Source organism: Beta vulgaris, chromosome 2 (assembly GCF_026745355.1).
Source record: "Beta vulgaris subsp. vulgaris cultivar EL10 chromosome 2, EL10.2, whole genome shotgun sequence".
Lineage (NCBI taxonomy): Eukaryota > Viridiplantae > Streptophyta > Magnoliopsida > Caryophyllales > Amaranthaceae > Beta > Beta vulgaris.
The window spans coordinates 30,342,859-30,354,400 of record NC_079203.1 but is presented as its reverse complement, the minus strand read 5'-3'; the positions used below and the strand labels follow the sequence as shown (position 1 = coordinate 30,354,400).

At 41.4% G+C, this 11,542-nt stretch overlaps 2 protein-coding genes across 2 annotated transcripts; both read right to left on the bottom strand.

The window, feature by feature from the left end:
• Positions 1-1,312: 1,312 nt before the first annotated feature.
• On the bottom strand, positions 1,313-1,768 carry LOC104887000 (uncharacterized). The gene has a single exon (XM_010671578.1). It carries the CDS (start codon positions 1,766-1,768, stop codon positions 1,313-1,315), a length of 456 nt encoding a protein of 151 aa, XP_010669880.1.
• A 1,369-nt stretch (positions 1,769-3,137) lies between these two features.
• LOC109134411 (uncharacterized) lies at positions 3,138-4,309 on the bottom strand. The gene is made up of 2 exons (XM_019248150.1): positions 3,847-4,309; positions 3,138-3,691 (listed from the first exon to the last, which is right to left on the bottom strand). Exons 1-2 carry the CDS (start codon positions 4,307-4,309, stop codon positions 3,138-3,140), a joined length of 1,017 nt encoding a protein of 338 aa, XP_019103695.1.
• Between the last annotated feature and the right edge of the window lie 7,233 nt (positions 4,310-11,542).

Below are 11,542 nucleotides of genomic sequence, written 5' to 3'. Positions count from 1 at the left end.
TTTTGGAAATCACCAGCAGGTAGGTATTGATTACTTTGAAATCTTTAGACCCGTCGTTAAGCCTACCACTATTCGCTTAGTTCTTACTATTGTTGTTTCTCTTAAATGGTCTATTCATTAATTAGATGTCAAAAATGCATTTCTTCATCGTTTTCTTCATGAAGAGGTTTATATGCGTCAACCTCCGAGTTTCATTCATCCGTCTAAACTAACTCATATTTGTTGTCTTCGTAAGTCCATTTATGGTTCGAAACAAGTTTGTCGAGCTTGGTTTTCTTGTTTCAGCAATTTTTTCTTATCTATTGGTTTCAAGTGCAATAGTTGTGGCACCTCCATGTTCACTTTCAAATTTCGTGGTTATCTCATTATTATTTTCTTATATGTTGATTACATTGTTCTCACTGGTAGTAGTATTGAACTTGTTACAAAATTTATCTATGTTCTTTTTTGTCAGTTTGCTATGAAGGAATTAGGGGATCTCATCTGGTTTATTTTTATATCAAAATAAGTATGTCTTCGATTTACTCCGTAAATTTCATCTTCACACTATTAAACCAGTTCGCACACCTGTTGTCTCTAGAGTTATATTGTGTCTTCTTGACGGAGACCTCCTTGCCGATCCCACAAATTGGCGTAGTATGGTTGGTGCATTGCAGTACTTAAGTATGACTCGTCCAGATATTGCTTATGCTGTTAATATGGTGTCCCAGTTTATGCATGCTCCTCGTACTACTCACATTCATGATGTGAAAAGAATTTTCAGATATCTGCAGGGCACTTTGGATTTTGGTCTTGTCTTACATAGCAGCAGTTCGCATAGTCATAGGTCTTATGTTATAAACACTATATATATTGAATGCCAGAGTTAACCTAGTAAAGTTAACACAATTATTCTCCACACTTGTACACTTGATTCTTAAACTCGTATAGTTCCATTACTAGTTACTACAGCACTGTACAAAGTCCAAAATAGAAATGTCCTATACCATCCAGTGGGGGCCGGGATCTAGAATCTGACTCACGTGGGTTCGGAGTCTTTCAGAAAATCCAAAAGAAATTGAATTAAAGTTTTTTTTTGCTAATTAAGTAAAGTATATTGATCACAAGAAACCAATTACAAACCACCACAAACCAAGGAAGAGACAAACCAACTAGGTTGGACCCTCTCAACCAAGGCTTGCCACAAAACTAATTACAAATCATCATAGAATTAGCTCTATCTCTTAACCAACTTCTATCTCTATATGTAATTTTCTGAGGAATCACACTATAGATTCTATCTATACAAACTTTCTGGATTCTATGAACATGATTAACAAACCTTGCAATTCCAAACATCATTTCTAGCAAGCCAGATGAAATAAATTGTAGCCCCCAGCACTGCTAACAGAACCTGCTTCTGAAACCTTGATCTTCTACTGGTGATGATTTTCCTGATACTGCTTTCAATGCTGACCCCAAACATATCAAACTGCATCCAGTTAGAAATTGACTGACTCATAGCTAGGCTAAACGGGCAGTTAAAAAATAGGTGTATGTGAGTTTCATCCAAAAGACCACACAATCTGCATAAGGGGTCTGCTATAATACCCATTCTTCTCAATCTCAGGGCTATATTAAGCCTTTCCTTCATTACCAGCCAACAAATAAACCTATGTTCGGGAAGAGTTAATCTATTCCAAACAAAATTTCTCCAGTTCACCTTTTCACTTTCACCAATTAGTTTCCTGTAACACTCCTGAATTGAGAACTTCTGCATATTTGCCATTTGTTGAGCTGTATAGACCACCTTCAACTATTCCTTCACTTCACATATTTTCCTCCAATACCAGCTACAATCCTGGGTGGGCACATAAGACCACCAATCAGCATTCCTGACATAGACAACACTGATCCATCTTAGCCAAAGGCTATCTTTTTTAGCTTCTATTTCCCACACATATCTACCTAGGGCAGCAAAATTCCACTGAATTATCCTCCTTAGACCAAGACCACCATCAGCTTTTGGCCTACACACTTGCTCCCAGTTAACATTACCAGGTCTTTGACCGAAGTAGGCTCCACTCCATAGGTATGCCCTACATATACTATTGATATCCTGCATGACTCTCTTTGGAATTATCATCAATTGAGCCCAGTATGTATGTAGACTCATTAAGACTGAGTTTATGAGTAAAACTCTTGCTTGGTAAGCTCAGTGCCTTGAGCTCCAACTTCTTATTCTTGCTGTGATTTTCTCCACAAGGACACCACAATCACCTGCTGATATTCTTTTAAAACAAATGGGCACCCCTAGGTACTTAAATGGGAGTGTTCCATGTGAGAATCCAGACATGTCAAGCACTCTTCTTGTATCCTCCTGAGACATACCAGCAGTATAGATTTCAGACTTTTGTTTATTAACTTCTAGTCCTGATACTTCTGAGAAGTGCTGAAATCCTTGAAGCAAGCTTAACACTGATGCATAATCACCTTTACTGCACATTATGATGTCATCCGCAAAACACAAATGGTTAAGCGTAACTCCATAGCATTTAGGATGATACTGAAACATAGTTCTCTCTGCCACTTGCTTCATAGTCCTTGAAAAGTATTCCATACAGATTACAAAGAGCAGAGGGGAAATAATACCCCCCTGCCGAAGCCCCTTCTTTCCTTTGAAAAAACCCACCAAAGAGCCATTAATCATCAAGGAGTAGCTTGGAGTTTTAACACATTCGATGATGAGCCTTATGAAGTCCACAGGGAAATTCAAAGCTCCCAGAACATCTTCCTAAAACTTCCAGTCAATGGAATCATAGGCCTTCTTCAGATCCATCTTTATAATACAGCTTGGTTGTGCATTTTTCCTGCCATATTGTCTCATAATATCTTGGCAGTTTAATATGTTATGAGCAATAAATCTCCCCTGAATAAAAGCTCCTTGATTAGGAGTAATTATTTCAGGCAATATCAGATTCAGTCTATTACATAAAAGCTTAGTAATGCACTTATAAAGCACATTACAACAGACAATTGGCCTACATTTTGTTACATATTTAGGGCATTTCACTTTAGGAATGAGAGCTAGGATTGTATGATTAAGCTGTTTAAGAAAATTTTTTGAGTTAAAAAAATCTAGCATAGCCTCTATACAGTCATTTCCAATTATCCCAAGAATCTTTAAAGAAGTAAAAGCCATACCCATCAGGACCTGGTGATTTGTCACCAGGAATAGAGAACAGTGCAGCTTTTATTTCTTCTGGAGAGACTCTTCTCATCAATAGTTGTCCCTGCTCTTCTGTAACAACATGCCCACCTTGAATCACGGCATCTTGTATTCTCCTCCTACTAGATCTCTCAATGCCTAACAACTTAATGTAGTACTGAAGAAAAGCATCATTAACCTGCTCCTGAGAATCAACCCATCTCCCATTACTATCAGTAATGCCATACACTGTGTTCTGAAGTCTTCTGGCCTTGATTGCTTGATGAAACACCCTGGTATTCTCATCCCCACATCTCATCCATTCTAATCTTGCCTTTTGTTTCAAGAATGAATGATGCCTTTCAGCAAGCTTTCTGTAAGTACTAGCAGCTCTTTTTTCTTCAATGATCAGATTATCATTTCTAGGATCCTGATGCAAAGCAGTTTGGATCTCTTTTAGCTCCTTCAAAGCTCTAATCTCCTGGGCTTGAATCTGGTTAAACCCTGAATTATTCAACTGCTTTCCTTAACCAACTTCATCTTCTTAACAACTCTGTATATTGCACAGCCTGTAATCTGAGTAGACCAAGCTTCTCTAACTCTCATCCCATAGTCTTAAGCTGTGCTCCACATATGGAAGTACTTGAAGGGCCTCTTACCACTTTCCATCTGATTGTATACTTTAATCAGAATTGGTGAATGGTCAAAAATTCCTTCTGGCAGGAAGTGTGCTTCTGAATTTTGGAATTCCTCATTCCACATCACATTACCTAATACTCTATCCAGTTTAGAATACACTCTATCTTGACCCTCTTGCTTGTTATTCCAAGTGTAGAAACAACCAGAACATTTAATGTCTTCTAGCTGACATTGAGCCAAGCAACTTCTAAAAGGAGCCATTTCACTCTCCCTAACTGGATTGCCTATTCTTTCTTGTCTACTCAGCACACAGTTGAAGTCTCCCACAACAATCCAAGACTTATTCACCACATTAACCAACCTCAAATCTTTCCATAAGGTTACCCTTTCCACAACACTATTAAAAGCATATACAATAGTGCAATAAAAACCAGTAGTGTGACCATGAGGACTAATCCAACAATGAATCATGTGTGCAGTCATCCATTCAATTTGAACTTGGAAACTGAGTGGATTCCAAGCTATTACTATTCTCCCCTCTGGGTGATAGGAGGAATTTGATGTAAAACACCAATAAGCTGCTATACAGTCTACCCATATTTTTAGCCTTCACCTTTGTCTCAATGAGACTTATCAATCCAAGGAATCTATTTTTAATAATCTTTTTCACTTCAAATTGTTTTGTTAAGCAATTGATCCCCCGGACATTCCACACTAAGATGCTATCCATTCTGATCAGGGAAGTCCCCTCCCCTGATTCCTTCTGACTCATCCTTGGAACAAGCTACAGACCCCACCATGACTTGTTACTCCATACTTTCCAGAGCTGAGAAGGAGTTATGTACAGAAATATGACTGGCCTTATTCCCTCCATTCCTAGCCTTCGGAGTAACTGGTTGAAACTCTTGATCATATGCCTTTTGATGCTCAACCACTGGCCGCACAACCTTCTTCACTCTCCACTCCTTCTGAGTATCCTTCTCATTACATTCAATATCTGAATGTCCAAATTTCCTGCATACAGCACATTCAATTGGTTTCCATTCATACACAACACCTATAACCATCTCTAAACTCCTCTCATTCACTATAGTAATCTAATCAGGAAGGTCTTGGCCAATTTTCATCTCAACTAAGATACGCGCATATTGAAGCTTCTCTCTCTTAGCTGTAGCTCCATCCACTTTCATAAATTTACCAATAGAGCTTACAATTTTAGCAAGACATCTCTCACTCCAATATTTGAAATCCAGTCTTAGCTGAATCCATACAGGAACACATTCAAGCTGATCCTTATTAATGTCCATATCCGGAATCCAATCCTTCACTATCACCGGTTTATTATCAAAAAACGGATTCGAATCCTTTTGAACTAGATCCTTCTTCTCCATTGAAGTAAATCTCACAATGTAAATTCCAGATTTCACCATTGCTACTTTATCCACTCCATAATTCCTCCAGATCCTCCTTACAAATCCTTCCATCACATATGAAGGAGGATTCGCTCCTAACACATAACAGAGAACAGAGGATGACCAGAAATCAACCTCTGATTGAACATCCTCCATCTCAATTTTGACTTTAGAATCCACATTACTGGAATTGACAATGTGATCTTGAATTAGATAATACCTCATTATCCGACATCATCTGAAGAATCGGAATCGGGTCAATTTGGCGTGCAACTTCATTCCTACTCTGTTTTCCATTTTTCATCTTCTCAGCTAAAGAATGAATCGATGTCAACCATTCCGAGAAGATCGATGAGTATTCATGCTATTCTGAATATCTCGCACATCATCTTCTTCAGATTGCTGCTCAGAATGAAACTCCATAGCCGTCACTCCTAGAATTTCATCCATGGTTCTTGTTTTCTTAGCCTTCGAATCAGAGCAAGGACCAGTTTGTTTTGGATTGCTAGAACTCACCGTCTTCTTCACTTTTGAATTTCTCGTCATTGCAGAGAGAATTCTAGAGTGAGAAACACCTAACTTTTTTACCACAAATTTAATTAAAGTTATTTATGCGTTACCAATTATGCAGCCGCAACACATATTTGAGCATCCAAAAATATAGATTTACAAAAAGACAATTATATCCTCAACTTTTTCGGAATAAATACAAATCCAAGTAGCTACATATTAACTATTTATAAACTGAAAATTGGAAGGCAAAAGTTCAAAAATAATATATAGAGTCACAATCAAACATTAGTTTTGATTCTAAAAACAATTAAGAATGGGTAAAAGTTAATATGACTTACCCAAATATATTTTCACATTTTGGGATGGTTCTCATATTAATTCAAACTCTTATCTTCTTGCACTAATTAATTTATCTTGGGTATATTGTATATAGGAAATTTAAGAGCTCATAATTTCGAGAAGGTAACACTTAAGCTTGGGTGCTTTTAAAAAAACTAAAGTAAAGATTATTATAACATCGGTAAAAATTGGGGTCATTTGAGAAATTTTCCCAAAAAAAAAATGAACAAATGCTCCATAAAACTTAAACTGAAAGAAAGCAAACAAAATTAGAAAGTAGTCTATTTGAACAAAAAAAAAAGGTAAAGTTATATATTAAAGGTTTGTTTAATTCAACTTATTATGGTTTATCTTATCTGAACTTATCTTATCTGATCAAGTTAAAATAAGTTGAACACAACATGACCTGAAATGAAAAAGAAAATAAAAAAAAGTAATCCATCAGTGAAGTGGAAACATAAAGAAGGGAACAAGTAAACAAAACCTATCTTATAAAATCTTAAAAAAGTTAAAATAAGTTGAACACAAGGATCTAAAAGTAAAACGAAAATAAAAAATGAAAAAAACCAGCGGTTAAGTGGAAACAAAAAGAAGGCAACAAGTAAGCAAAAAGTCCACCCAGAGAATCGAACCCGCGTCGTCTAGAAGCTAGATATTTGCAATCTAACAAACAATTGAGCCAAACTTTTAAAACTGCTGATAAGGTGGTGCGGGAAATTTATACAACTTTTATTTTTCTAATTTTTCGCGAATTTCTTTCTTTTTTCCTCTAAATTTTCGTATGATACCACGCTCGATCGCATGATACCATCTCCATTTAAGTAAACCCTCGTGTTTTATCCTTAAACAAAAAAAAAAAAAAAAAAAACTCCTACGCATATTTTTAAAATGCAACAACCATAGAACGAGGCTATATCTGCCAATCTTATTGAGAGTTGTCTTATCCCATTCATAATCAACAATCATCATTGAATACACAAATAATTGATTTTTTTATAGTACGATCAACGATGTACAGTATACTTCTTATCGGTATTAATGGAGCCATGCATGATAGGATCGCAACAGTCCTTTACTCGTAAGTCAGAATATGGCCTAAATTAATGGAACTAGGTGTTGCGGTATGGGACAAGTTTTTAGGATATGAACCGGTATGCCTCGTAGCCAGTTAAGCCGGTTCGAGTTCCTAAAAACTTGTCCCATACCGGAACAATTGGCGCTAGAAGGAGGGGCAAACAATACCTTGTAGTCTAAGCCATTTATTTCAAACAAAACCCTTATGGATCCTAATCAGCAACTTGGGATGCCGGAAACCGATGAAAACAATGTCCCCATTGAGAAAACTCCCCCAGGATTCTCAACTCCTCTGCCGGTTGTAAGGCAAAGCCGGCCACCCACTGACAAAGGCAGAAAAAGCCCAGAGACTCCCCAAGAGGACATCTTTCATACTCTGCAGATCGAACACGTTCACCCCAGAACAGCTCAAGAGTGCTGCTGAGGTATTCCAAGCAATGGCTAGCGGCACCCCACCGACCGGTCCCCCGGCTAAGCGACCTCTGAGCAGAGCGCACAGCCCAGTGAGAAAGCTCCGCTCACTGTGGACGGGCCGCCAGGGAGAGCGAGACCGGCATGATCAGGATCAGGTGGCCAACTCCAATACCCTCACAGAGCATATGGGGAATGAGGAAGAAGAGGAAGAGGAAGCGCAGGATACAGAGGTCCAGCAGCAATCCTCCTAACCAAGGAAGGGGAGTGAATATTGGCGCAGAGCACCGTATCTTTGCTGAATTCGCCATTTTCCACCGCTATTCTGCAAGAGCCCATGGAGAAGATAAAAATGTCGACATGTAAGTATGACGGCAACGCTGATCCGGAGGATCACATATCGGCCTATGAAGGACATATGCTGCTGTACACCGATACCGATTCAGTACGGTGTAAGGTCTTCCCCTCTACTCTGATTGGACTGGGACAAACATGGTTCAAGAGTATACCACCGGCAACCGTCTTCGACTTGCGCCAACTCACATCCATGTTTGTAACGCACTTCGTAAGTAATAAACACCGCGAGAAGACAACCGTCAAGCTGATGTCCATCAAGCAAGGTGAGACATAAAGTTTGAGGGATTACGTAGGGTGTTTCAACGCGGAAGCCGTCACCATCCCTACTCTGCAGCAAGAGGTAGCGGTCCTAGCCCTCATGACGGGGTTGAGGGAAGGGACCCCCTTTCGAAGTTACCTGGGCCGAAAGAAAATGACGTGCCTAACTGAGGTCTTAGGAAAGGCGAATGACTTCATTAGAGGAGAAGAATTCGACAAAGCGGCTAATGCTAAAAGGCTGGCAGCAGTAGAGAAGGATAAGGAAAAGGATAAAGAAAAGGAGCGCCGGAACGATAAGTACCGGAAGGATAGAAAGTCCGACACCTCTGGCAGGAGGGAGGAAAACAACTCCGTGAAAAAAGGATTTGAGGGCCGACCGGACAAATATCATAACTATACACCACTAACGATATCCCGGGCTCGGATATTCGAGTTGCACATCAAAGACGATAAGTGGCAAAGGCCCATGAAGATGTATTACAAGGGCAGATATAAGTCTAAGTGGTGTGAATTCCACAACGATTACGGCCACAAAACGGACGACTGCAAAGACCTTAAGGACGGGATCGAAGACTTCATCAGGAAAGGTTACTTTACCTAGTACCAAGCAAAGGTCGATCGCAAATCTCCCCCTAGGGAAGATGAGAATAGCAGCAGGAGGCCGGTAAAGGACAGGATCACTGAGATCCATGTCATAAGTGGAGGACCAACAAGGGGTGGTAGCATCCACGGAGCTAAAGCTAGTCTGAAGGAGGTTCGATACCAGGTGAACTATAACAATACCAGAACATGGCCGACACCTCCACCGATGCCGTCCGTGGCTTTTAGCTCAGAAGACGCCAAAGGGATCGTATATCCCCATGACGATCCTTTGGTAATATCTCTGCAGATATCAACTGCAATGGTTCATCGTGTGCTAGTAGATTGGGGAAGCTCTACTAACATCCTCTACAAAGAGACATTCGAGAAAATGGGCTTCGATAAGGCATGCCTGAAATCGGTATCGTACCCGGTTATCGATTTCACGGGGGCATCTGTCGTCCTAGAAGGAACCATAAAGTTGGCCGTAAAGTTGGGAGAGGGGTCTCATTCGAGGGACCTCATAGTGGAATTTCTCGTCGTTGACGTCCCGGCGGCGTACAACGCCATTATCGGCAGACCGCTGATCCATGACGCTCAAGCTGTGGTTTCCACCTACCACCTTACCATGGTTTACACCTCCAATGACGATAACCCCGAGAAGCTCCGGGGAAATCAGGAATCAGCGAGGGCTTGTTATCTAACTGCACTCAAACACTCCGATCACAAACGACCCGCAGAAACACCGCCATTAGAGAGAAAAAGAAGAAGGCTGGAGAATAAAGCCAAGAAGGATCTATCCATGGAAAACTTCGAGGGAAGGCCGGCAGATCAGCCGAGACCTAGCCCGGAAGGAGAAACAGAAGAAGTCAGTTTAGAGATGGACAGGTCAGAAAGAACGGTCAAGATTGGGGCAGATTTGGCTGAGGAAGTCAAAATCAACTTGATAACGCTGCTAAGAGGGCATGCGGACATCTTCGCGTTCTCAGCAAACGAGATGCCGGGCATTGACCCGAACTTCATGGTGCACCGGCTCAATGTTAATGAAGATGTCAGGCCAGTTAAGCAAAAGAAGAGAAACTTTAGCGCCGAGAAAAACGCGGCCATAAAAGAGGAAGTGGACAAGCTGCTGGTAACAGACTTTATAGAGCCATGTGACTACCCTGAGTGGTTGGCAAATGTGGTCATGGTAAAAAAAGCCAATGGGTCATGGCGGATGTGTGTGGATTTTACCGACCTCAACAAAGCCTGCCCAAAGGACTGTTATCCTTTACCCAGAATTGATCAGCTGGTAGATTCTACTAGCGGCCATGCCTTGCTAAGCTTCATGGATGCCTTCTCCGGCTACCACCAAATGAGCCTGCTAAAGTCCGACAGAAACAAGGCAGCTTTCATCACGGATGCAGGGGTCTATGCCTACAAAGCCATGCCTTTCGGGATCAAGAACGCTGGTGCCACTTACCAGAAGTTGGTGGACAAAATATTCGAGCATCAGAAAAGCCGAAATGTGGAGGTATACGTGGACGATAGCATCGTCAAAAGTGTAACTGAAGAAAAGCATGTGATAGACCTTGAGGAAACCTTTGCAACACTCCGACGACACCAGATGAAGCTAAATCTAAAGAAGTGTGTATTCGGAGTAAGGTACAGCAAGTTCCTAGGCTTCATGGTGAGTGAAAGGGGAATAGATGCTAATCCGGACAAGATCAAGGCCATCAGTGACCTCCCGGAGCCAAAGAGCATCCGTGATATCCAGAAGCTAACAGGAAGAATGGCAGCTCTCACTAGGTTCGTCTCCAAATCAGCCGATAAGGCCTTGCCGTTCTTCAAAGTCCTCAGGGGAAATAAGAAGTTTGAGTGGGGGGAAGAGCAGAGACAAGCCTTCGAAGGGATAAAAAAGCATTTCATGAAGCTGCCGACCATAACCCGACCAGAGATAGGGGAGAAGCTGCAGCTCTATATCTTTGTATCCAAAAAAACGGTAGCAGCCGTACTATTGGTAAACAGGCAGGGGCAGCAGAGTCCAATTTACTTCATAAGCCATGTATTGGCAGGCGCAGAGAAAAGGTACGAGCTACTGGAAAAAATGGCGTATGCCGTCCTCATCGAGGCAAGAAAGCTGAGACCGTATTTCGACTCTCATACCATTTAAATGCTCACCAACTAACCTCTGGAAAAAGCTCTCCACAAGCTAGACACAACCGACAGGCTCTTGAAGTGGGCAATAGAGCTCTCGGAATTTGACATAGAATACCGGCCTCGTACAACTATCAAGGCCCAAGCACGGGCCGACTCCATTGTCGAGACAACCTACGCAGAGACAGCAGAATCTGCCGGCACATGGAAGATAGAAGTAGACGGTTCGGCGGCCCAAAGTGGCGCAGGAGCCGGAGTAGTCATAACATCCCCAGAAGGGGAAATTTTTGAACATGCCATCCGTTTTGGTTTCAAGGCCTCTAATAACGAAGCTGAATACGAAGCAGCCGTGGCCGGACTAAGTATGAGCATTGCGGCTGGCGCCAAAAAAAGTTCTAATGATCATGGACTCGCAACTTATTTGAAGCCAGATAGAAGGAACGTACGAGGACAGAGAGCCAGTAACGCAAAAATATCTCAACCGGGTCAAAAACATGGCGGTGGAACTACAGAGCTTCGAGGTCAAGCTGGTTCCAAGGGCAGAGAACATGGCGGCAGACGCCTTATCAAAACTGGCAAGCTCCAGTATCAGCGACCAAAAGAGGAGCGTCATGGTGGAAACATTGAAGGAGTGAAG

What these genes read in the sequence shown, in the direction of transcription:
- LOC109134411 (XM_019248150.1), bottom strand. Translation starts at nt 4,309, where the DNA reads ATGACTGCACACATGATTCATTGTTGGATTAGTCCTCATGGTCACACT. An exon ending in ATACAATCAGATGGAAAGTG is followed by an intron (nt 3,692 to 3,846) that starts GTAAGAGGCCCT and finishes TGAATAATTCAG; the next exon opens with GGTTTAACCAGATTCAAGCC.
- LOC104887000 (XM_010671578.1), bottom strand. Translation starts at nt 1,768, where the DNA reads ATGGCAAATATGCAGAAGTTCTCAATTCAGGAGTGTTACAGGAAACTA.